The 27,753-nt window shown below is 40.6% G+C and overlaps 1 protein-coding gene across 2 annotated transcripts in view; it reads left to right on the top strand.

The window, feature by feature from the left end:
• ZCCHC17 (zinc finger CCHC-type containing 17) overlaps positions 1-27,753 on the top strand; it is a 63,131-nt gene that overhangs the window by 9,762 nt on the left and 25,616 nt on the right. For both annotated transcript variants that reach the window (XM_021095768.1, XM_021095769.1), the window contains exons 3-5: positions 6,364-6,421; positions 21,796-21,896; positions 23,955-24,046. In XM_021095768.1, coding sequence (XP_020951427.1) covers positions 6,364-6,421; positions 21,796-21,896; positions 23,955-24,046 — 251 coding nt within the window. The remainder of the gene's footprint in view (positions 1-6,363; positions 6,422-21,795; positions 21,897-23,954; positions 24,047-27,753) is intronic.

Consider the following 27,753-nt stretch of genomic DNA (forward strand, 5'->3'; position numbering starts at 1 on the left):
AATGTATCCAGACTTCTTTTCATGACCCTTATCTGACTGTGCTTCTGCCCACTCTGATAATGTTGTTTTGTTCTACTCTACTCATACTCTAGCTACTCTGGCCTCATTATCGCCCTGAACATTCTAAACTTGCTTTCTTCTCAGGACTTGTACACATGCTGTTGTTTCTAACTGCCCCACTTTCTTACCAACTTTATCTTTTAGGTCTCAACCCTAATGCATCTTCTCAGAGATTTTTTTCCCCACTGTAAATAAATGGGCTCACCCTCCATTTATTTTGTACTTATTTAAAGCCTTTCTTCCTCACAGGATGCTAAGCTCCATGAAGACAGAGCTCTGTCTTTTTTATTTACCATTGTGTATCTCAGTCCCAGGTAGGTGGGTGGAAAATAGTAGGTGCTCAATACGTCTTTGATGACTAAATGAATTACCAACCTTTGAGGGAGAAGGCGTTATATTTGTTTAAAGAGCAGAGTCTTTGGAACCAGACAAAACCGGGATTCTAGTCCTAGCTCCTTTACTTACTAGCTGTGTGATCCTTGAGGTCATCACTTAATGTCTTTGAGCCTCAGTCTTCGCATTTGTTACATGGAGATTTAAAAAACAAAAAACAAAAAAATTTCATAGGATTGTGATGATGGTTAAATAAGCTGTCATCTCTAAAAACCCAATGCCTGAGACATAGGAGGGATTCAGTTTAAAGTATTAATGTTATTTCCCTTCCCTTGAAGCAAAATTAAAGGCAAAAAATTGTTTTCAGTGTCTTATGAGTACCTATAGTATTTTAACTATATTATTCTTATGGCGTTCACCTTGCTGCTTTATGATTGACAAAAGTTTTACCACCTAATTAGGTGAGGCCTTTGAGGACAGACATTGTGACTGTTGGTTATAGATAAACAGGGCTTTTGACTTCTGTTAAGTAGACCCCAAGTTGTAACAGTCATATAAAGGATCATAACATTCTAACAAATAGCAAACAACTCTGCTCTTCAGAGCCTCTGTTGTCTTTCTTTAGGGCCCATGGTACCCCCAAAGGTGAGTGAGGAACCAGGGCTCAGAAGAAGGAAATGGTAGCTCTGGAGATAATGTCAATTTTTCTGATCATGAGCCCTCACTTTTCACATGTTGCATAAAAGAAAGAAGAGCTCTCTGCCCTCCATAAACTGACTCAGATTTCTAGTAAAGTGCTCCTGACCTATGTCTTTTTCTTATTTGAGATGGGGCTTGAATTAGTGTAGGTTTTATGTTTTACTCTCAAGGAAGGATGGGCTTGGGTAATGTTCAGAAAGAACTTTATAGTTCTAGTACTAGGACTATAGTTCCAGTATTTCAGAAACACTTTTTGAAAAATGTTTAGAAGTGACTGAAATTAGGGAAAGAGAAAGTTCATGATAAATTGGAAAGAAGAGACTATTTTTTAGAATATTTATCCAGCAGCCAGTCAGTGCCTAATATTTATAAAGAAGAATTTTTTTTTTTTTTGCTATTTCTTGGGCCGCTCCCACGGCATATGGAGGTTCCCAGGCTAGGGGTCTGATTGGAGCTGTAGCCAGCAGCCTACGCCAGAGCCACAGCAACGCGGGATCCGAGCCGCGTCTGCAACCTACACCACAGCTCACGGCAGCGCCGGATCGTTAACCCACTGAGCAAGGGCAGGGACCGAACCCACAACCTCATGGTTCCTAGTCGGATTCGTTAACCACTGCGCCACGACGGGAACTACAAGAAGAATTTATATTATAATTTTTAAAAATTGTAAGCTTAATATATGCCAGCACTTTCACACGTTATGTGTTGTTGACTCCCCAAGTCTGTAGCTGGGGTTGTTCAACTGGTCATAAATGCATGAAGGAACTGAAAGACCCATAAGAGAATTCTTTTGACTCACTTGGGATAATATAGGAGGTAGATGGTAAATCCGGTTGTTCCACTGTCATTTGTTTGTATCTCTATTGTGATGGTTATCTTAGTCTGTCTTGTACTGTTGTCGCTTGTATATGTGTCTGTCTCTTCAACTAGATTGTATTTTACTGGAGAGCGGAGCAGCCACAGTGTTTACGTCATCTATCTTTCCTGGGGCCGCACCAGCGGCACGTGGAGGTTCCCAGGCTAGGGGTCGAATCGGAGTTGTAGCCGCTGGCCTACGCCAGAGCCACAGCAATGCCAGATTTGAGCTGCATCTGTGACTTAACATCACAGCTCACGGCAACGCTGGATCCTTAACCCACTGAGCAAGGCCAGGGATCGAACCCACAACCTCATGGTCAGATTCGTGAACCACTGCACCACGACGGGAACTTTGGCGTCTGTTTTTTTTTTTTTTTTTTTTTTTTTTTTGTCTTTTTTGCTATTTCTTTGGGCCGCTCCCTCGGCATATGGAGGTTCCCAGGCTAGGGGTTGAATCAGAGCTGTAGCCACCAGCCTACGCCAGAGCCACAGCAACTCGGGATCCGAGCCACGTCTGCAGCCTACACCACAGCTTACGGCAACGCCAGACCGTTAACCCACTGAGCAAGGGCAGGGACTGAACTCGCAACCTCATGGTTTCTAGTCGGATTCGCTAACCACTGTGCCACGACGGGAACTCCCGGCATCTGTTTTTTTAAGTTGTCCTATTTCACAAGGCCTGACATGGCATCCTCCATACAGGTACTCAGTAAATGTTTGAATTAAATTGAATCCAAGCTTCTTAGGACCAGTTGGCTTTGAAGAAACTGGTGGTGCAGCCCATATCCTAGCAGCCTTTCTCTTAGCAGGCTCAGCAGAGTTGGGGTCCCAGTGACTGAATAACTGAGAAGCCAGTATTCATCCTTCTCTTGTCGTCTGAATGGCATCTTGGAGTTCATAAAGCATGGTAGGCGGTTCAAGCATAGCAACGGGATTTGAAATTTGGCTTAGCCCAGCCATAGCCAAAGAAATGCTGAAGGGAGATGTGTATTTGTAAGTTGGAAATAGCGTTGGACTAGAAGTCAGAAAACTTCTGTTCTGTACCTGGCTTTGATACTTTCTAACTTTGACTTTAGACAAGTAGCTGGTGTCTCTGAGCTTCAAATTCCTCATTTACGGTATGGGGATAACTAGTTTCAAGGCTAATGCAACCTCTAATAAGATGGTAAATTCATTTTACCCAAGCCCTGAGTTCAGTTGAGATAATTATGAATTTTTTTCCCCTGAGCTACTTGATGAATTATTCTTGGGACACCAGGCAGACTGTGTGATCGTTTAAGGCAGGTGCCATTCGGTTAATTTCAAGTCTGACTGCACCCTAGGAGACACAGTGATGGAAACACCTGGTGCTGGAAATAGGCAAGAATGTGTTTTCCGAACTGAACAGTTGAGTGCATCCATTCTGGAGCACATTAACCATTCCTTTTGGGAGAGGCCAAAATGAGGTGTGATGTGGTATTTCCTCAAAAGATCATAATGTGACACTGGAGCTTCAGATTGAGAGGTGAGATTGTTTTAATTTATAGCAGCAAGTTGATTTGGGCTCCAACTTCCAGATGCTACTTTGAAGTTATTTAAATAATTATGCCCTTAAATAATGTTGGTTATGCAATATGAGGCATTTAAGCCCACTTTCTAGAACTCTGGGGTGAAAACCAAAGTGCCTTTGGTTGGTCTAAAAAGAAGGGATTTGTTTTTATTAAGTCTCATGTTCTTTATCCATGTGGCCCTGTTTTATAGAGAAGAGCTTGTTTTGTGAACTTAAGTACTTCATGTCTCTGGTCATTTTCCTCATTTAAAAAAAGTGACAGGATTGATCAGCTCATCTCTAAAGTCCTTTCTTCAGTTCCACCTTGTCTTGATTTTAAGTACTAGTATCTGCCTGGTTGTACTGTTTCTTTGGGAGTGTCTGGTCCTTATGCCAGCATAGCATATTCGTCACTGTAAAACAGGAGTTTAGAAATTTTGGTTCTTAACCCATTCTTTTTTTTTTTTTTTTATAATTTTTAAAATTTTCCCACTGTACAGCAAGGGGGTCAGGTTATCCTTACATGTATACATTACAATTACAGTTTTTCCCCCACCCTTTCTTCTGTTGCAACATGAGTATCTAGACAAAGTTCTCAATGCTATTCAGCAGGATCTCCTTGTAAATCTATTCTAAGTTGTGTCTGATAAGCCCAAGCTCCCGATCCCTCCCACTCCCTCCCCCTCCCATCAGGCAGCCACAAGTTTCTTCTCCAAGTCCATGATTTTCTTTTCTGAGGAGATGTTCATTTGTGCTGGATATTAGATTCCAGTTATAAGTGATATCATATGGTATTTGTCTTTGTCTTTCTGGCTCATTTCACTCAGTATGAGATTCTCTAGTTCCATCCATGTAGCTGCAAATGGCATTATGTCATTCTTTTTTATGGCTGAGTAGTATTCCATTGTGTATATATACCACATCTTCCGAATCCAATCCTCTGTCGATGGACATTTGGGTTGTTTCCATATCCTGGCTATTGTGAATAGTGCTGCAATGAACATGCGGGTGCACGTGTCTCTTTTAAGTAGAGTTTTGTCCGGATAGATACCCAAGAGTGGGATTGCGGGATCATATGGAAGTTCTATGTATAGATTTCTAAGGTATCTCCAAACTGTTCTCCATAGTGGCTGTACCAGTTTACATTCCCACCAACAGTGCAGGAAGGTTTCCTTTTCTCCACAGCCCCTCCAGCACTTGTTATTTGTCTTAACCCATTCTTAATGCTATATCTTAGAGAGTTAGTTCAAGTGCCCACTAAAAAGTGAGGAGAGTAGAAGTTTTTATCTCTTTCAGTCCTAACATTGAAGTGAGTAGTGATGATATTTGGTGAAGTATGAGGCATTAGACTAGGAGTCAAAGGACATAGGTTCTGTGCCTACCATGTATCTAAGGTAATTTTGTGCCTTTCCAATAGTCACTAACCTTTTTGTGCTTCACTGTCTTGGACTGTACATTATTAGGAAGCTATAATTTATTGAATGTACTTTGAATGCCAGATAACAATGCCTGGCTCTTTATGTACATAAATTGTTATCTGCAGCAGCAAAGTGAATACAAATGGGAACTTGGGCTCTGAAAGGCAGGTTGTGTTCTGGATGCCACAGGTAAGAAGTGGCAGAGCTGGGATTAGAAGCCACATCTTTCCCTCCAAAGCCTGTGGTCTTCCTACATCGGTACTATTCCACCTCATCTGGAACATGGGGACCCATCGTATATACTCCTAAGGTTGTTGCCAGGAGTAGATATGATGTCAAATGTCACATTGCTTTTGGCTGTTTCTATGAAGGGAACCTATGAGCAGCTGTAGTAGTGGACAGTTAAGGACTCCCTGCATTCAAATCACAGCATTAGTTTTGTCATCCATCAAATGAGAATAATATTAATACCAGCATCATATGGTATAAGAATTATGTAAAGCACTTTGATTAGTGTTTCGCATGTAGTGAGTATTCGGTATACATTAATGAGTAGCAGTGCAGCAAGGATTATCTCCTTCTTGTTTTAGTTATGGTTAAGCTGAAACTGCCCAAGATGAAATAACTAATTTTAAAGTTACTGAAAAGCACAAAGTTTATATATGTAAGATTGTATTGAATATTTTATAAATAATAATGAATTTAGTAGTAAGTACAGTATATAGTGACAACTTAAATCCCAGTCCATAATTGATGGGTGGTGGTAGGGGAGCAATAGAAGTAGGGTCTGGGATAATGATTTATCTGGCAAGAAAGGCTTTGGGGCCTTTTGTTACTATTACACATTGCATATTATATAGATCCAGCAAGTCTTAACTGCTTCATTTTATGTCAGCTCTGCAAAAGACAACTCTTTCTGATTACATCTTTTCAGGTTCTATCAGATGTCTTTGTATTGGCTTCTTCTCTAATTGTCTTGAAAAAACTAAAGACTCTGGTTTGGAGTGAAATGGAGTAAACTATATGGTCTGGTTGGTTTGAAGTTTGGGGAGAAGAGATATCCTACATGATCCATCTCAAATTATGAAACTTCTCTGTATTTGGATTGGAGGCCTCAGTTCCAGATGAAATAAAGTGTAAATTTATTACCTAATTTTCTGCTGCTTTTTCCTTTTGTTCATATACCTTTTGGAGGGACCTCATACGTACTGGATTTGGGTTTGGGCATTCTGAAATGTTGTGATAGCATCTGACAACATTCCAATCTCACTAATGTTTTTAATGTGATCACATACCTGGCGGTCTAAATTTTGAAAAGAATGGAAAGAACATTTGATAGAATAGCAGCAGTTTTGCAGCAGAGGAAGTCAGTACCAAGTAGAAATGCAGGGAGACTAGGCTAAAGGCTATAGGAGAGAGAGATTCTCATTTGAATGACATAGTTTTTGTTTGTTTTTTTCTTTTTAGGTTGCTATGGTGACAGACTATGGAGCCTTTATCAAAATCCCAGGCTGTCGGAAACAAGGTGGGAGCCTATAACTTGAAATTCATCATTCTCATTTCACTCTCTGCTGTCACCGCCACCACATCCTAATTATAGGCTGTGCATTTTTCAGATAGTAGTTTTTGTTTTTAGTGTAAACACATGAATACAACTGACAGTTCATTTTTAGTAAGTCTAAGCTCAGAAGAGTGGAACTGACTTGGGAGGGACCTGGCGGCGCATAGCTACTTGTGTTCCCTAAATTTCACCTGTGATCCTAGGTGAGTACTTGACCTCTTTGGACTTAGGATTTAGGGGAGGTTTAGCCACTTATATTCTGAGGTTGACATTTTGATTCTTCTAGTGTATGGCATATGGAAGGGAAATAGTATTCTAACCAATACATCCATCCATGTATGTATGTATATATATATATAATGCTTTACATTTTCTTTATCTGATGGGTATTTATTGAACATTTTTGAAGAATCCTTTTCACATCTATAGTCTTTTTTTTTTTTTTCTTTTTCTTTTTAGGGCCGCATCTGTGGCATATGGAGGTTCCCAGGCTAGGGGTCAAATCGGAGCTACAGCTGCCAGCCTATGCCACAGCAAAGCCAGATCTGAGCTGCGTCTGTGACCTACGCCACAGCTCACAGCAAGGCCAGATCCTTAACCCACTGAGTGAGGCCGAGGATAGAACCTGCATCCTCATGGATACTAGTCAGGTTTATTAACTGCTAAGCCACAAAGGGAACTCCACATCTTTAATCTTAAATCTTATATTTCTTAAAACAATTGTGTTAAGTAGAAAAGGAAGTTCCGCAGACTAGTGGCCTTCTCAGAATGATTTAGCTAAGGTCAGCATGGCCAAAACTAGAACCCAGGCCTCCTGATGTCTAGCCCAGTGAACTTTCAGCTCTGTTACATTGCTAATGAATCAAAAGACTCAACTTGCTAATTCCTTGTGCTAAAACAAATGAAAGATTTATTAAAGATTTTAATATGAAAGATATAGCCATAAATGTATTAGAAGAAAATATAGAAGAATATTTTACTATATAAAAAAGTCAATATAGGAGTTCCTGTTGTGGCTCAGTGCTGACAAACCTGACTAATATCCATGGAGATACAGGTTCTATCCCTGGCCTTGCTCAGTGGGTTAAGGATCCGGTGTTGCCGTGAGCTGTGGTGTAGCTCGCAGATGTGATTCAGATATGGCATTGCCGGGGCTGTGGCGTAGGCTGGTAGCTACAGCTCCGATTCAACCCCTAGCCTGGGAACCTCCATATGCCATGGGTGTGGCCCTAAAAGGACAAAAGGACAAAAAAAAAATCAGTTCTTCAGTTCTCTGATTCTTTGATTCTCTGATATCAAGTGAGTGTCGAGCAATTCATTTTAATTCTGACACTAACTCTACAGAGGTAATGTTGGACTCCACAGGTTTAAGGTCTCAGTCTCATAAGACTTCGCTCACTTCAGACACCACTTGGAAGTATTGTGTCTCCATGTTACGCACTCTTCTGTCCAACTTAGCTGCAAATTTGAAGGTTCCTACACCACCTTCCCAAATTTTGATAACTTGGTAGAACTCACAAAACTCAAAAATGTCGTACTCACAGTTTATTATAGAAGATACAGGTGAACACCCAGATGGGGAGGTACATCGGGCAAGGTCCAAAGGGCCCTGAGTACAAGAGCCTCTGCCTCTGTAGAGTTGAGGCTCATCACCTTCTTGGCACATAAATGTGCCTGGCAACTCAGAAGTTCTCCAAACCTTATCATTTTGTAGAGGCCCCATTATGCAGGCATAACTAAATAAATCATTGGCCTTTGGTGATTTGACTTCATCGCCAGCCCCTCTCCCCTCCCTGGAAATTGGGATGGGAGCATAAGTTCCAGCTCTCTAATCTTACGATGGTTCATGTGTTAATTACTGACCCCCATCTCGAAGTTCTCTAGGGGTCCACCAGTAGTCACCTCTTTAAGTACTGAGTAAGATTGAAACGGCCTTGTTATAAATAGCTAGATGCTCCTGTCACTCGGGAAATTCTAAGCATTTAGGAGCTCTCTGCCAGCAACCAGGGACAAAGACCAAATATGTATTTCTTATATAATCACAGTATCAATTATCACGGTACCCTGGTTGTGATAGTGCCCTATAGTTTTGCCATATGTTACCATTGGAGGAAGTTGGTTAAAGGGTTCATAAGATCTTTCTCTGTTATTTCTTTCAACTACGTATGCATATAAAATTATTTTTAAAATATTTTTTTAAGTGTTGGTTATTTGAATAATAGTTTCACTTGCTATTGAGGGCATAAATTGTTACAGACTTCTGTAATGCCTATTAATGTTTTTCATATGCTTTTTTTTTGGCCTGGCCCATGGCATGTGGAAGTTCTCAGGCCAGGGTTCAAACCCATGCCACAGCGTTGACAATGCTGGATCCTTAACCACTAGGCCACCAAGGAACTCCAGTGTGCTTATTATTACTCTTTTAATCCAGCAGTTCTTTGGGGAATTTTGATTGCACTATGGAATTAGATAAATTATGTACATCTATGCAGTGAACTATGAAGATGATAAAAAGAATGATAACTGTATTTCTGAGATACTTCGATGCTTGTGCCCTCTTGATTTTACCAGTAGGGTCAATGGAAAGATTTTATGCAATTCCACCACACTGATACCTGACTGATAGCAGTTGTAAGACACCATTGTTCATAATCAGCATTCCAGTTTCAAAAACATTAAAGTGAAGGGTGGAAAATGCATCAATAAAACAAGATAACTCTCAATTTACTGAAATGGAAAGGTGTCTAAGTCAATAAAATGAGAAAGCGTGTTGCACAAGAATTTGCATAGCATGACCCTTCCCCCCCTTAAAGCATGTTTACATAGGCTTATGTTTTTTATTTTATTTTTTATTTTTTTTATTACTCAAGTGACTTTATCACATCTGTAGTTGTATAATGATCATAACAATCTGATTTCACAGGATTTCCATTCCACAGCCCAAGCACATCCCCCCACCTCCCCCCAAACTCTCTCCTCCGGAGACCATAAGTTTTTCAATGTCTGTGAGTCAGCATCTGTTCTGCAAAGAAGTTCAGTCTGTCCTTTTTTCAGATTCCACATGTCAGTGAAAGCATTGGATGTTGGTGTCTCATTGTATGGCTGACTTCACTTAGCATGATAGTTTCTAGGTCCATCCATGTTGCCTAAAATGCTGATATTTCATTCTTTTTAATGGCTGAGTAATATTCCATGGTGTATATGTACCACATCTTCTTGATCCACTCCTCTGTCGATGGACATTTAGGTTGTTTCCAGGTCTTGGCTATTGAAAACAGTGCTGCAGTGAACATCGGAGTACATGTGTCTTTGCGAGTCGTGGTTTTCTCTGGGTAGATGCCCAGGAGTGGGATTGCTGGATCAAATGGTCGTTCTATGTTTAGTTTTCTGAGGAATCTCCATACTGCTTTCCACAGTGGTTGCACCAATTTACAATCCCACCAACAGTGTACTAGGGTTCCTTTTTCTGCACACCCTCTCCAGCACTTATTGTTTGTAGACTTTTGGATGATGGCTATTCTGGCTGGTGTAAGGTGGTACCTCATAGTGGTTTTGATTTGCATCTCTCTGATAATGAGTGATGTTGAACATCCTTTCATGTGTTTCCCGGCCATCTGTATGTCTTCTTTGGAGAACTGTCTGTTTAGATCTTCTGCCCATTTTTTGATAGGCTTGTTTGTGTTTTTGGTATGGAGCTGCAGAAGTTGTTTATAGATTTTGGAGATTAATCCCTTGTCAGTCGATTTGCATGCAAAGATTTTCTCCCATTCTGTGGGTTGTCTTTTTGTGTTGTTTAGGGTTTCCTTGGCTATGCAGAGACTCTGAAGTTTGATTAGGTCCCATTTGTTTATTTTTGTTTTTGTTGTCAATACTCTGATAGGTGGATCTGAGAAGATGTTGCTGTCGTTTATGTCAGAGAGTGTTTGGCCTATGTTCTGGGCTTTCTATCTGTTCCACTGATCTGTATGTCTGTCTTTGTGCCAGTACCATGTGGTTTTGATGATTGTTGCTTTCTAGTATATTCTGAAGTCTGGGAGCCTGATTCCTCCAGCTCCATTTTTCTTTTTCAGGATGTCTTTGGCTATTCTGGGTCTTTTGTGCTTCCAAACAAACTTTAAAATATTTTGTTCGAGTCTGTGAAAAATGTCCTTGGTAATTTGATAGGGATTGTGTTGAATCTGTAGATTACCTTAGGTAGTATAGTCATTTTGATAATATTAACTCTTCCAATCCACGAGCATGGTATATCTTTCCATCTATTTGTGTCATCTTTGATTTCTTTCATCAGTGGCTTGTAGTTTTTGGAGTACAGGTCTTTTGTCTCTTTAGGTAGGTTTACTCCTAGGTATTTTATTCTTTCGGATGCGATGGTAAACGGTAGGCCTATGTATTTTAAACATTGTGCATGTTTAGAAGAAAGCCTGGAAGAGTATTCAACAAATTATTAATGATGGTTACCTCCGGGGATCTTGGCTTGCTAAGAGAGAGATGTACATGGAAAAGGGACTTTCACTATTTGCAGTTTTTTATTTATTTATTTATTTTTAAATTTCATTTTTTTTATTTATTTATTTTTGGTGGAGATGCTGGGGAACGAATGCAGTTTTTTAAAATAATCTTTTTCTTTTACAGAAGTCCAACAGCTGATCTTGCTAATAATCTGTGCCTCTAGCCTTGGAGACTGCTCTGCTTGAAATTGTATCTTGGTGCATTAGAAATGGCTTACTGGTGGTTTCCAAGCTAGCAGTCAGCAATCTGTAGTAGAGTTTCTTGTTTTATGTCGGCTGGGAGTTAATGAGGTGGAGCTCACCCTCATCCCTATAGGGTATGCATGCACCTCTTTTGGTCTGAAGACAGACTTTCTTGTCAGTGACTTGCTGTAGCTGCCAGTACCTGAAAGTCCCATCCTTACTTGAGCATTTATATGACACTTTGGGGACTGCGTGGGGATTAAAGGCCTGCCACTTTCCAGCAGTTAGTCTTCAACTCAATTGCGTCGATACCCTGTCAGGTGATGCCTCTGATTGTGCCTGGCAGTTTATAAGTGCATCTGTCAGTCTGACAGCTGTGTTGAGACAAGCCTGGGAGGGAGAACTCAGGGAGCCAAATAATTAGGTGGAAACTCTGTGAGTTTTAATCCTAGGCTCTTCTATAGGTTTATTGGGCAACTTTAGCAGTTGACTTTTCTACAGTGTATTTTAGGTGTCCTGCCTCTGCCTTTAAATGGGGGAAGGTTATTATTAAGTCCCACCCTGAAAGGATTGAATTGTGAAATAACTCTGCTCTCTAGATTTTAACCTCAGAGAGTCTAGAAGGTAGACTCTAGTTAGGGTTACTTTTATCAGATTTTTATTTTCAGAATTCTTTCATCACTACTGAGTTAAAGATTCCTTCCTAGTCTTCAGATCTAAACTAGATATGTTTGCCCTCACATAGTGTTGTCCAATAGAACTTTCTACAATGATGAAAAGAATCTGTATCTGTTCTGATGTGTTTTGTAACACCAACCAGTTCTGCAGTTCTCTGAGCAGCAACTGGGTATCTAACATTTCAATTCAATTTTGACACTATCTACCTGGAGGGAGTGTGAGGTCCCACAAGTTAAAGGAGCTCATTCGCAGAAGAATGCCCTCACTTCAGATGCTAGTCTCAAATCTTGAGCCACTCTTCCTTCTAGCTGACCTACTGTGAATCAGGAGTTCCTATGACCCCCTCAACAAGTTTGGTAATTTGCTAAAATGGCTCACAGAACTCAGGAAAACATTTTCCTTTTGTTTGCTTGTTATAAAGGATACAAATACAAATAGCTAAATGGAAGAGATGCATAGGGCAAAATTTGAGGCATGGGGTATGCAGAGGTTCCCTGGCATACTACCCTCCAGCTAACTGATGTGGTCACCAACCCAGGAGCTCTCTGAATTTCATTGTTAAGGAGTTTTTATAAAATTCAGGCTCCAGCCCTTCCCCCTTTTTTCTTGGCAGTAAATGAGGCTAAAAGTTCCAATCCTTTAATCCCTTGGTCTTTCTGGTGACTAGGTCCACCCAGAAACTATCAAGGGGCCCCACAACTAAGTCAGCTTATTAACATAAATTCTAGTGTGATCAGAAAAGGCTTACTGTGAATTACAAAGGTACAGCTATCACTAGGGACATTTCAAGAGTTTTAAGGGTTCTGTGCAGGGACCAGTGACAAAGAGCAAATGTATTTGTATTGTACCACATCTGTGCTGTCTAATACAGTAGCCCACTGACTTTTAAATTTTGTTTATTGTGATTAAATTTAAACTTAAAATAGCCATGTACCTAGTGGCTCTCATAGTGGACAGTACAGCCTTATACACTTATGAAGTTCTTTTTTCTTTACTATCCTCTACCCACAAGCACTAAACTATGAAATTTTGAGGGTAGAGCTTGTTCAGTGTTACACTTTTTAGTATGTTTTTTAGGGCTGTACCCGAGGCATATGGAGGTTCCCAGGCTAGGAGTCAAATCGGAGCTACAGCTGCCGGCCTATACCACAGCCATAGCAATGCTAGATCCGAGCCGTGTCTGTGACCTACAGCACAGCTCACGGCAACTCCACGGCAACTCTGGATCCTTAACCCACTGAGCAAGGCCAGAGATCAAACCCGCAACCTTATGGATCCTAGTTGGATTCATTTCCACTGCGCCACGACAGGAACTCCCGGTATTACACTTTTAAAGTACCTTGCTTAGAGTTCCCTGGTGACCTATTAGTTAAGGATTTGGTGTTGTCACTTCTGTGGCTCAAGTTTGATCCCTGGCCCAAGAACTGCATGCTATGGGTGAAGTCAAAAAAGAAAGAAAGGAAGAAAAGAAAGAAAGAGAAAAAGAGCCTTCCTTTTTATAGAAGCTTAAATATTTTTAACAGTAAATTCAGCTTAGCATGTAACTTGAGTTCTATTTTCTGGTCACTATGTTATGTGAGAACACAGAGATAAGAAAACAGTTCTTTGAATCGTCAGATTGTTCAAAGTCTAGAGGTGTAAACAAATTACAGTGTAGTGTAATAATATTAGTGTAGTGTAATAAAGTTAGTCCACTGAGCTGTGGAATAATTAGGCTATTGGGATGAGTCAGGGCCTAGTACAGTGCCTAAGGTATAGTCGGTGCTTGGTGAATTTTATTAAATGAATAAATGAATCCTAGTCCCAGCTCCAACATTTACTAGCTTCTTGCCTACAGCAGGTTGCTCGGTCCTTGAGCCTTAGTTTCTTTATCTGTAAAATGAGAATAATGTATACAGAGTTTCTTGACTGGCAGGATCATGTCTTAACTCATCCTTGGATCCATTTTTGCTTATAATGTAGTGGTTTCCCAACAAGATAAATGAAGTGAAAGCACTTTAACTTCTGTGCTTACATTGTTATTGTCTGATTGGAGATAACTTATTTGAAAAGTCTGGAGAGGGAATTCAGATCCCCCAAAAGTAAAGAAGACCTTTTGACATTCTTTGGCTGCAGCTGTCCTTGAATGGTTTGTAATTTTTAACCCCTTTCCTTTACTGTCAGTGAAATTTGTGAAAGAAGTTAATGAACCTAACACAGTTGCGAGAATATTTTTCAGGGAACTATGATAGACTAACTCTGTTTTTCTCATTTGGTGCTTGAGATACTAGCTTTTTCCAAGCTGTCAGAATTTTTTTTCCCCTTCTTTTACCAGCAGACACTCAGATGGGCCTCATTCTGTTTAAGTATTGGGTTTATTGAGTGTGATCATGGACTTGATATGCCCTTTGGGTGTTTATGGCTTAATGTCAGAAATCCAGACACAAACTGCTTCGTTCCCTCTGGCACAATGAGCAAAGCATTTTTGTTTGTTCCATTTTGGAGCATATGCTAGAACAGAACTAGATGTGTTTCTGTATTTGTAGATGAGGTCATTGTTCTCTTTTTTAAATTTAATTATTAACAGATCAATAATAAAGAAAAAACTGAAGTATTAGTATGTCGTAGAAGACCTGACTCGAATTTGAATTACAGTTCTTTGTTTATTAGCTTTGTGACCTTGGACAGTTTACTTCTAGATTATTTCCTCATGTGAACCTATGTCACAGGGTTGTTGTAAGGATGAAATGAATGATTGGATGTACTGTATCTAATGAGGTACCCAGCGCTGAGTGAGGAAACCTCATGTTTTATTTGGTGCCCTCTACCATATATGCTTAATTCACCTGTTGGTGGTATATGTGGGTAGCAATGAAGTACCTCCCAAGAATTCAGGCTGTATTCTGAGAATGAAACTGGTTATGAATCCCCCATTCAGAGTACAGGATTAGGGATAGATAGATAGATAGGTATATCAGGTAATTGCCTGTAAAGCTGTGATTGAAAGAGATGGGAGCATTTAGACTTCAACAAGATAATCTGGGTTTAATTCCAGGGAAGAGGGATTGGAATGAAATTACAGTTCAGGAGATTGAAATCTAATTGATTGTGTCATTCTACCTAGAGAGAGATTATATGAACAGATATTAATCCTTGGAACATAGTAAAAGAAAGCACAAGAGTCTGAAGTTGGCAGTATTTATCTTGCCTCATTAAGGCAGAAATGAATCTGATGATAGGAACTAGAGAGGTGGGTTCTTTTATGAGGAAGTGATAGTCCATTAAATCTTCACAGACTTGGAAACATCCCTTAAAATATTTGTTTCCCGGAGTTCCCGTCGTGGCGCAGTGGTTAACGAATCCGACTAGGAACCATGAGGTCGCGGGTTCGGTCCCTGCCCTTGCTCAGTGGGTTAACGATCCGGCGTTGCCGTGAGCTGTGGTGTAGGTCGCAGACGCGGCTCGGATCCCGCGTTGCTGTGGCTCTGGCGTAGGCTGGTGGCTACAGCTCCGATTCAACCCCTAGCCTGGGAACCTCCATATGCCGCGGGAGCGGCCCAAGAAATAGCAACAACAACAACAACAGACCAAAAGACAAAAGACAAAAAAAAAAAAAAAAAAAAAAAAAATATTTGTTTCCCTTTTGTTCTGATTCCATTTGAAGCAATTTCTGATCACTAATCTTATTTTCAGGTATTTGATACTGGGGTTAGTGGGTAGTTTACATTGATAAGGATTTAGAACCTTCCAGGTATAAGAAAAATAATTCCTTTATTATATATTAATAAATTGGTGAATTGTGTCTGTCCCCGAACCAATCACTAAATCAACAGTCTGGGTAATTTATTTTGGTACATAAGTATTTGCATGCTGAAGACGCCTATATTTATGTCTTTGGTTTATACCTTTCCTCTGGTGCTTGCACTTGGACTTAAATAGCCAACTGCCTACCTGATATTCTCATTCAAGACTGTGGACTAGTTAAGGATCCGGTGTTGTTGTGAGCCGTGGTGTAGGTTGCAGACACAGCTCGGATCCCGCGTTGCTGTGGCTCTGCTGTAGGCCGGTGGCTACAGCTCCGATTAGACCCCTAGCCTGGGAACCTCCATATGCCGCAGGAGCAGCCCTAGAAATGGCAAAAAGACCAAAAAAAAAAAAAAAAAAAAAAAAGACTGTGGGCTACATCATTTCCCTTGTTTAATCCAGTGAATAAGCTAAGACCTTTTGGAGATAAGCCGTTAATGTCTCAACTATAAAAATCCTGCACCCCAACATAACTATTTTTGTTTCTTTTCATCTGTGTCCATAGGGGACATAGTTTTACATAATTTCAATAATAATATACACATGATTTTTACATTTTGCTTTTTAAAAAATACATATTGGGGTTATGGTTAAAATTTTTATGGTTAAAAATAATGCTCACTTTTTCCTGTTGTGGCTCAGCGGTTTATGAACCCAACTAGTATCCATGAGGTTGTAGGTTCGGTCCCTGGCCTTGCTCAGTGGGTTAAACGATCTGGTGTTGCCGTGAGCTGTGGTGTAGGTTGCAGACGCGGCTCAGATCTGGTGTTGCTGTGCTGTAGGCCGGCAGCTGTAGCTCCGACTTGACCCCTAGCCTGGGAACCTCCATATGCCGCGAGTGCAGCCCTAAAAAGAACAAAAAAGACCAAAAAAAAAAAAAGAAAAGAGAAAAAAACTACCAAAGCAAATGGTCATTATGCGATGGTACTACCACACAGAAATAGGCACTGTTAATGTTTTGGTGTATTGCCTTTTTTATTTTTTATTTATTTTTTATTTTTTTACGTCTTTTTAGGGCTATACCTGCAGCATATGGTAGTTCCTGGCCAGGCTAGGGGTCAAATTGGAGCTGTAGCTCTTGGCCTGTGCCACAGCCACAATAGTGTGGGATCCAAGCCTTCTCTGTGATCTACACCACAGCTCACAGCTACACTGGATCCTTAACCCACTTAGTGAGGGCAGGGATTGAACCCGTGTCCTCATGGATACTAGTCAAGTTTGTTACTGCTGAGCCACAACAGGAACTCCTTCCTTTTCTTCTTAGGGCCACACTTGGAGCACATGGAAGTTCCCAGGTTAGGGTTCAAGTCTGAGCTGCAGCTGCCAGCCTACACCATAGCAATATTAGATTTGAGCTGCATCTGCAACTTGTGCTGCAGCTTGCAGCAACACTAGATCCTTAACCCACTGGTGGAGGCCAGGGGTCAAACCTGCATCCTCATGGATACTAGTCAAGTTCTTACCAGCTAAGCCATATCAGGAGCTCCCTTGATGCATTTCTTTATGGTTGCATATGTGAATAAAAATTAACATATTGAGATAAAAGTGATATTCTTTTTTTTTTGCTTTTTAGGGCCACACATGCAGCATATGGAAATTCCCAGGCTAGGGGTCGAATTGGAGCTGTAGCTGCTGACCTACGCCATAGTCACAGCAATGCCAGATCCACCAGATCCACCACAGCTCATGGCAACGCTGGATCTTTAACCCACTGAGCAAGGCCAGGGATTGAACCTGAGTCCTCATGGTTCCAATCAGATTTATTTCCACTGAACCACAATGGGAACTCCTAAAGAGATATTCTATATAAACATTTTGTAGCTTTTACACTTAATGAATATTAAACATTTCTTTGTCTTTTTAAAATAGTCTTTGTAAACATTTAAGTGGGAGTCTATCATTCAGATGTACCACGTAATCATTTTAAATCATTTTTAGTTTTTCATTATTAATGTTTTGCTAAGTGCCATGTCTAAGAGACGTGCCTGGGCCAAAACATATCCTGCTTTGGGATCATGTGGGAGAAGAACAAGTGGTTAATTCATTATTTCTTTTTTTGTGATACTCCAATAGACCTATTTTATTTTATTTTATTTTATTTTTTTGCTATTTCTTGGGCCGCTCCCACGGCATATGGAGGTTCCCAGGCTAGGGATCGAATCGGAGCTGTAGCCACTGGCCTACGCCAGAGCCACAGCAACGTGGCATCCGAGCCACGTCTGCAACCCACACCGCAGCTCACAGCAATGCCGGATTGTTTAACCCACTGAGTCAGGCCAGGGACCGAACCTACAACCTCATGGTTCCTTGTCGGATTCGTTAACCACTGCGCCACGAGGGGAACTCCAATAGACCTATTTTAGGAAAGGAAAAAAAAAGTTCTCTCAAGTAAATTAGGTTCAACATTAATTTCCTTCACAATTTCCATTAGCAGTTCAGGAAGTAAGTGAAGTTTAGAATTAGAGGATAGTTATAGTCAAAAAGATGTCAAAATAAAAGATTTCCCTTCCTTTAGGGCATCTGAATTTCCCCTCTGGACTTTCCAATTAGGCTAGTCTGTTCATTATACCACCACAGGAAAAAAAAAAGCCCAACTCCATGAATTATATCCAATTTGAAGATCATGTGATGGCCTAAAATTTTATTTATTTATTTATTTATTTTTAGAGCCACACCCATAGAAGTTCCCAGGCTAGGGATCGAATCAGAGCTACAGCTGCTGGCCTACATCACAGCCACAGCAATGTGAGATCCTGGCTACGTCTGCAACCTACACCACAACTCAGGGCAACGCTGGATCCTTAGCCCAGTGAGTAGGGCCAGGGGTCAAACCCACATCCTCATGGATACTAGTCAGATTCGTTACTGCTGAGCCACAACCGGAACTCCTGATGGTCTAAATGTAAAACATGGGTTATATAATGTATAGAAAACATTTTGTCTTCAGAGGTATCCAGAGAGATAGGCTATCAACCTCTGGAATCAGCTGAAGTAGGTCTGAGAGATGCAGTGTCCATGATCACAGGAAAGCAGTGGCTTTGCATAGGAGCGCCACACAGAGTGGGCAGATACTTTGAGTTACAGGCATGTGCAAACAACCGTGTGTATGCATGTATGAGAGATTAAGAGAGAATCAAACTAAATTCTCCCAGAAACTGCAGGTAGGGCAGCCTTTTTGGACATAAATCTTTGACTTAGTGAGTCTTTCCTTTAGTAGAGATTGCTAGTTTATTTTCATTCAAAATAATTGTTAAGTTTAGATTCCTGGTTTATTTTCATTCAGAGTAATTGTTTATTATATTCATTTTCCTTGAAGTAGATATAATTTTCTCTATTAAAACATTTGAAAATAAAAGAAAAAATTAACCTACAGTCCTGTAATTTAGTATAACCATTGTTATAACATTTTGGATTATTTCTTTATAATTTTTAGAATCTATTTTAAGCATTTTTATTATTTAAATGAGAAAACACTAGTTGCCTACTGTGCTTGACACATAGGTCCTCAAATATTTACAAAAGTGAATTATTGATATATTTTTACATAATCTTTTAAACATTGTTTTTGAAGGACTCTCAAGTAGCTGTATCATAGTTGACTTATCCATTACCCTATTAATGGATATTAGGTTGTTTCTAATATTTTTCCATCTTAAAAACACATTGAAAATTTTGATGTAGCTCACTCTTCCAGATGCATATAGGTTTTTGTATGTATAAGATTATTAGTCTCAGAAGTGATTATGGGTCAATGCAAGGGACAGAAGCACAGGAGAAATGCTTTGGCTACTTTCTGGCTAATTTCGCTGAGAAGTGCAAGATAAATCTGCCTTCCACCAGGGCTGGATCTGGTGCTCCATTTGTGCTTTTGGGGCTTTGTCTCTTGTTTATGCAGTCTTTTCTTTTCTTCATTCTGGCTGACTCTTGCCACCTAGTGGTGAAGATGGGAATTGGTAACTTTTTGTAGTTTATAATCCTGACAAAAGTCTTGAGAAAGAAATTTTTTTTTTGGTCTTTTTGCCATTTCTTGAGCCACTCCCGCAGCACATGGAGGTTCCCAGGCTTCGGGGTCTAATCGGAGCTGCAGCCGCCAGCCTACGCCACAGCCACAGCAACACGGGATCTGAGCCACATCTGCGACCTACACCACAGCTCATGGCAATGCCGGATCCTTAACCTGCTGAGCAAGGCCAGGGATCAAAGCTACATCCTTATGGATCCTAATCAGGATCATTAAGCACTGAGCCATGAAGAGAACTCCCAGTATGACTGAGTTTTTTGGTTGTTGTTATTTTGTCTTTTTAGGGCTGAACCTGAGGCATATGGAGATTCCCAGGCTAGGGATCAAATTGGAGCTGTAGCCGCCAGCCTACCACACCAACGCCAGATCCCGAGCTGCATCTGTGGCCTATACCACAGCTCACGACAACACCAGATCCTTAACGCACTGCATCTGCACCCTCATGGTTCCTAGTCAGATTCCTTTCTGCTGTGCCACGATGGGAACTCCAAAAGTCTTGAGGAAGATGATTTGACTTAGCTAGTCTCTTATGTCTGTCCCTGAATCAGTCAAATGCTGTGGCCAGAGGTGTGAAGTACCTGTGTCCTGTGCCCACAGTTGGGGGTTAGATAAGCTCAAACCAAATTATAAAGACTGACTAGATTATTTTAGAATATAAGGAAGGTGGTTCTCCCAGGAAAGGACCTTGGGCAGACAGGAAAAGGATACCTATTATAAATACTTTATTGTCATTAGTAATTTATTTAATAATAATTGTACATTTTAATTACTTAATTTAAAATTAATATATTAAATATTTTTATCTTCTTGATAGCTATTGCTATATGAATCCTAAAAATTTATATTAGCCCCAGCAATATTTCTTACTTTACTATACTCATATCAACATTGGATGAAGTTCCTGCCATGGCACAGTGGGTTAAGAATCCAACTGCAGTGGCTCAGGTTGCTGTGGAGATGAAGGTGTGATCCCCTCCCCCTGGCAGTGGGTTAAAGGATCCAGTGTTGCTGCAGCTGTGGCTCAGATTCAGTCCTGGGCCTGGGAACTTCCATGTGCTGCAGGTGCAGCTGTAAAATAAGTAAATTAATTAAAACATTGGATGTTATTATCTTCTAAATGTTTTGCTAATTTAAAATGGTACCTTGGAGTTCCCTCTGTGGTACAGCAGGTTAAGGGCTTGGCGTTGTCTCTGAAGTGGCTCAGGTTGCTACTGGGGTGCAAGTTCAATCCCCAGCCCAGCCCAACCCAGTGCATTAGATCACAGCTTTGGCATAGATCACATTGCTGCAGCTGTGGCATAGATCACAGCTGTAGCTCAGATTGGATCCCTGGCCCAGGAACTTCCATATGCCACAGGCGTGGCCAAAACAATGGCACCTTGTTTATATTTGCTTTTTTTCATCTAACATCTATCATAATCATTTTCTGTAACTGAAATTTAAGTAGCTGAATTTAAATTTAAAGTTTCTTTTTTGAAATATTTAATTTACCAAGCTATTTCCAATTACTAGGTCATTTAGCTTGTTTTATAATGTTTTTATTTTTAACCTTTGTAGGTAATAATACTGCAACTATTTTTATATGCCATAGTATTTTGCCCCTAGAATTTTTCTTTTGGAAAAATTCCAATGGTGATACTCTTGCATCAAAGGTATAAACATCTTTATGCCTTTTGTTTTCAAAGAATTTTACCAGTATTTATAAATGTAGTTATTATATCACATCTCTTTACTAACATCAAGCACTATTTTAAAGAATATTTGTTAGTTGTACGAAAGCTGAAATAAGAAGGCTAAGCCTTCTGAGATAGTAGATGCTGGAGACAAAGTGTGGGTGAAGCTAATTGGCCTCACCCTATGTGACCTCAGATGGGAATGTGAAATTTGGATGACTTGAATTTTTTTACTGCTGTACACACATCCATGAATGTGAATGAATCATAAGCATTAATTTGGGGATTATAACTAAATTTTGGTGAGTTAAAAAGAATATTTGTTAGTTGGTTAAGTATAAAAAGAGATTTTAAATTGAAATTATTTACTGAAGTTTTAACTTAACAAAAACTTTTCCAGTGAATCTCCAACTTGTCTTCTCCTTACTGTGTTATTTAGAGTGTGAATACCAGACATGCCCTGTGCTTTATCTTACTTCTTCTTGTGCCTAGGTCTGGTCCATCGAACTCACATGTCATCCTGTCGAGTGGATAAGCCTTCTGAGATAGTAGATGTCGGAGACAAAGTGTGGGTGAAGCTAATTGGCCGAGAGGTAAAGTCCTGTGCAGCTTTAACTGGTTACAAAGGACTAGGAAAGCTGGGATTTTCTTAGTATTTCATGATGATATTCCATGAGTGTGTATATGTTGTTAACTGTGGCTGATAATCTTATATTTGAATCCTGCCATTCTAATCTGGCCTGAATTTAAACCTTTTGGCTGGCTGTCAAGCAGACTCAAAAGGAATGGTGTGGACTGTAATAAGTGTGATATAATAAGTACATGGTTATAAAACTTCCCTCCTTGAAGTTCCCCCAAATGGTGGGTGTGGGGAAAAAGAAACCCCAAAAAATAAAGAATCAAAAAAAGAGAGGAGAACTTAATCTATGAGACTGTCGTTTGGTAGAAAGCTTCAAGATATACTTCAGTATAAAGTATTTAAACTTCAGTCTAAAACAAAAAAGGACGTAGAGTTTACAGTGATTTTTCCTAGTACGTGTCACCCAGCAATATGAGGGAAGTGAGAAAGCGCTGGAGGATCCTGTTAACTTGCCTGAGGGGCTGCCAGTGTGAGTGTGGGCAGGCCGCAGGAGAGATGTGTGTGTGCTCTGAGACCTGCTCTTTTACCAGAGAATGGCAGGGGAGATGGGCCTGAATGATATTATTCATATTTTTGAATGCTTAATATGTACTAAGTATGAGGGATACAAGAGTATTATGTAAGTTTCCAGTGGTTATGGAACTTGTATAGAATATAACTGGAGGAGACAAATAAAAAGTAAACAACTGAAATAATTAAAAATAATTACAAGCTACAGTAAGTTCTGTGATAGGTTCAAACAATGTGGAGGTAGACTTAGATAAAGTGGTCAGGAATGAGTTTTCTGGGGGAGGGGTGGGGTGGTATATGAACTGAGACCCAAAGGAAAGGGAACCAGTCATGTGGAAAGTTGGGATAAGAATAGGCAAAGATAGTAGTTGATGCAAAGACTCTAAGTGAAGAGGGCCTTCAAGTGCTCGACAAAGCAAAAGAACAGTGTGGCTAATAGTTGTCTTCATGTTTGTTTGTTTTGGCCACGCCCACGAACCTGAGCCACAGCAGTAATCTCAGCCGCAGTAAAGACAATGCTGAGACCTTAACCCCTAGCCACCAGGAAACTCCTTGTCTTCATGGTTAAAGATGCTCAAAACTCTTTTTTTTGGGGGGGGGAGCACACCTGTGGCATATGGAGGTTCCCAGGCTAGAGGTCTAATCGGAGCTACAGCTGTTGACCTACACCACAGCCACAGCAGTGCCAGATGTGAGCCACATCTGCAACCTACATCACAGCTCACTGCAACACTGAATCCTTAACCCACTGAGCAAGCCCAGGGATGGAACCTGCAACCTCATGGATATTAGTCAAATTCATTTCCGTTGAGCCACAACGGGAACTCCTAAAAGGCTTTTAAACAAAGTTCAAAAGGAGATCTAGGAGTTCCTGTCGTGGTGCAGTGGTTAACGAATCCGACTAAGGAACCATGAGATTGCGGGTTCGATCCCTGGCCTCGCTCAGTGGGTTAAGGATCCAGCGTTGCCACGAGCTGTGGTGTAGGTTGCAGATTCGGCTCGGATCCGGAGTTGCGTGGCTCCGGTGTAGGCCGGCAGCTACAGGTCCAATTAGACCCCTAGCCTGGGAACCTCCATATGCTACGGGAAGTGGTCCTAGGAAAAAAGTAAAAGGAGATCTAGTGCGTTGGAATGTTCTGAAACCCATTCTGCAGTTGTGGATCTCTGAATTGATTATTACGCCAAACTGTCTAAAAGAAACAGCTCTTATTTTCTGCCCGGTTTACTTCCACAGGCCTTGGATTTCTGAGCAACTGTTTTTTATCTTTTCCCTCAAGAGGGTAAAGTATGAAATGAAAAGCATTTCCTAAATGCTTCTGCCAGAGGATCTGCCTGCTGTATTTAGTAGCAGGACCCCCAGTGTTTCTAGCACAGGGCCTCAGCCATTAGAGAAACTCAGTGTTTGTTATATGATAAAAACTTTAATTCTTAGATAATTTTAGATCAGCAGTCTAACTGATGTACGTTGAGCTTTTGCTGACTTTGCTTTTGTCTTTTTCAGATGAAAAATGATAGGATAAAAGTATCCCTCTCCATGAAAGTTGTCAACCAAGGGACTGGGAAGGACCTTGACCCCAACAACGTTATCATTGAGTAGGTAAACAGTTTGAAAAGGCTAAAATCCTTCTTCCTCTTAAACCACAAAAGGCTGTAGTGAATCAGACCCACCCAGGAACTCTGCCATTTATAGACTATAACATTGATGAATTATGTGGCCTTTGTGATCTTTGGGTTTTTTTTTTTTTTTTTTGTCTTTTTGCTATTTCTTGGGCCGCTCCCGCGGCATATGGAGGTTCCCAGGCTAGGGGTTGAATCGGAGCCGTGGCCACCGGCCTACACCAGAGCCACAGCAACGCAGGATCCGAGCCGCTTCTGCAACCTACACCACAGCTCACGGCAACGCCGGATCGTTAACCCACTGAGCAAGGGCAGGGACCGAACCCGCAACCTCTTGGTTCCTAGTCAGATTCGTTAACCACTGCGCCACAATGGAAACTCCGATCTTTGGTTTTTAGAGGTATGAAGTGTTACAGATAACATGTACTTTACTGTATAGAGTTACTCCTAACATGAAGGGATAACATGCAGCTCCTAGCAGAAAAGTGGTCTGTCAGTGGTTTTGTTTCCTTCCCCTTATTCTTTTTCTGCATTTGCCCTTTAACCAGTTAGCTAATAAGCATTCATCATGAGGTACTTGATGTTTGCCTTTCTCCTAGCTCTGGGACCATGTGGGAGGACCCACTAAAACCCAGTGCAGTTTTAGACTCCTGCGTCATGGGATACGCTGTGTTCTGAACACAACACCTTTCACTGGCTCTTCCGACCTTTCATTTATGAATGGAAGATTTTCTCTCTATGTAAAATACTGTCTGGTATACAGGAAATTTGCTGTCTGCCTCAACATCTTTCTTGAATATAAGCATACCTCAGAGATACCATGGATTTGGTTCTAGACCACCACAATAAAGCAAGTATCTCGATAAAGCGAGTCACATGAATTTTTTTGGTTTCCCAGTGCATATAAAAGTAATGTTTACATTATACTGGAGTCTGTTAAGCATGTAGTAGCATAATGTCTAAAAAACAATGTATATACCTTAATTAAAAGACACTTTATGGAGTTCCCGCTGTGCCACAGCAGAAATGAATCTGACTAGGAACCATGAGGTTGTGGGTTTAATCCCTGGCCTTGCTCAGTGGGTTAAGGATCTGGAGTTACTTTGAGCTGTGGCATAGGTCACACACCCAGCTTGGATCCTGAGTTGCTGTGACTGTGGCATTGGCCGGCTGCTGTAGCTCCGATTAGATCCCTAGCTTGGAAATCTCCATATGCCATGGTGCAGCCCTAAAAAGCAAAAAAAAAAAAAAAAAAAACCAGCAAAAAAAACCCCTTTATTGCAGTTCCTGTTGTGGCTCAGTGGGTTAAGGACCTGATGTTGTCTCTCTGAGGATGTGGATTTGATCCCTGGCCTCGCTCAGTGGGTTAAAGATCCAGTGTTGCTGTAAGCTGCCACGTAGGTTGCAGATTCTGCTTGAATCCGGTGTTGCTATGTCTGTGGTATAAGCCTTGGCTGCAGCTCCGATTCAACCCCTAGCCTGAGAACTTCTATATGCCACAGATGCAGCCAGAAAAAGAAAAGAAAACTTTATTACTGGAGTTCCCTTGTGGCACCATGGGTTAAGGATCTGACATTGTCACTGCAGTGGCCTGGGTTGCTGCCATGTTATGGATTAGATCCCTGGCCTGGAAACTTCTACATGCCTTGGGTATGGCCAAACAACAACAGCAACCAAAAACCCCCACAACTTTATTACTAAAAAATGCTAAAACAATGACATTAATAGTATCAGAGTTCACCATAACACATAGAACAATAACAATAGTGAAAAAGTTTAAAAACATTGCAGAATTACCAAATTTCAGCAGAAATTGACAGAACATTGTAAATCAACTACAATAAAAAAAATTTTTTTAATTACCAAATTTGACACAGAAACACAAAGTAAGCAAATGCTGTTGGAAAAATAGGCCAGTAGACTTGCTCAACTCAGGGTTGCCACAGACCTTTAATTTGTAGAAAACACAGTATCTGTGAAGTGCAGTAAAATGAGGGTATGCCTGTATATGCCAGTGATTTCTAACCAGGGGTTCCTAGATCCCTAAGATCCCTTGAAGGAGTCTTGAGAGTTTATGAACACTGTTTGCAGTGTTTCAGAAAGCCAGCTAGGGAGTTCCCGTCGTGGCGAAGTGGTTAACGAATCCGACTAGGAACCATGAGGTTGCGGGTTCGGTCCCTGCCCTTGCTCAGTGGGTTAACGATCCGGCGTTGTCGTGAGCTGTGGTGTAGGTTGCAGACGTGGCTCGGATCCCGCGTTGCTGTGGCTCTGGTGTAGGCCGGTGGCCACAGCTCCGATTCGACCCCTAGCCTGGGAACCTCCATATGCCGCGGGAGCGGCCCAAGAAATAGCAACAACAACAAAAGACAAAAAAAAAAAAAAAAAAAAGAAAGCCAGCTAAAATCATATATTATCCTCAGGTTAACCATGACATTATTTTGTTACTTCTGGTGATAAAATATCACGTTGTTTATCTTATATTAATCGGTGCTCTTAGTGATCACATTATTGATTAATTTTTAAAAAATAACAAAAAAAAAAAAAAAGAGTTCCCACTGTGGCGCAGTGGGTTTGAGAATCCGACTGCAGTGGCTTGGATCACTCCAGTGCTGTAGGTTCCATCCATGGCCTGACAGTGGGTTAAGGATCTAGCATTGTCATAGCATAGGTCACAACTGCGACTCAGGTTCCATCTCTGACCTGGGAACGTCGATATGCCATGAGTGTGGCCATAAATAATTTTTTAAAAAAAGAAAAAAAGGGCAAATGTTGCTTGAGTGGGATTTTGGTAGCAAAATATTTGTAAACCCTTATGTTTATAGTTCTGAACAAAATTATTTTGGATATGAAGGAAATTTACCTAAAAGGAAAGGAAGCAGGAATTCCCTTATGGCACAGCAGGTTAAGGATCCAGCCTAGTCACTGCAGTGGCCCAGCTCACGCTGTGGCATGGGTTCAGCCCCTGGCCTGAGAACTTCCACATGCCGCAGGTGTGGCCAAAAAGAAACATAAAATGATTTTTAAGAGGAAGATAAGTGATATTTATTGAATATATATTATGTTCCAGGCATTATGCAAGGTGATTTATGTATATTAATGTATCTAATTCTCATTACAACCTCCAAAGTGGGTGTTATCTCCATTTTACTTTATTTTCTTAGTTTCTAGCTTGATGCTTGGTGATAACTTGCCTCTGATTGTATAGCAATTTATAGTGGGTCAAGGACTTGAACGTAGGTCTGCCTGATGTCAAAACTAGTGCCCTTTGCACCCTAGGATGCCTCTCGATGTTGCATGGTACCTGCAGAGTTTTTCATATTTCTGTAAGTTAGTCTTTAAATATTGACATATTTGTAGGGCTGGTTATTGACAGATACTTTCTGTTTACTTTAGAAATATTTTATAACCCTAAGCTCAGAAATGTTTAAATCTGGCTTTTACTGATTGCACTGTAATAAATTACTTCTGCTACAAAGAATCCTGTCTGTACAGACTCAGTTAAAAAAAACAGAGAAATTTCCCAAAGCCACCCTTAAAAGGATAAAATATAAAACAAGATAAAAAGAGCTACCTCCCTTTCTCACAAGGGAAGGGAAAGGAAAGGACTTCCTGGTTTTATTCTGTATGTGCCCCTTTGTGTTGGCTATTTCTAGTAATGACCAAGTGGCTGAACTTTGTTGTAA

This window comes from Sus scrofa, chromosome 6, assembly GCF_000003025.6.
Source record: "Sus scrofa isolate TJ Tabasco breed Duroc chromosome 6, Sscrofa11.1, whole genome shotgun sequence".
NCBI classification, from domain to species: Eukaryota; Metazoa; Chordata; class Mammalia; order Artiodactyla; family Suidae; genus Sus; species Sus scrofa.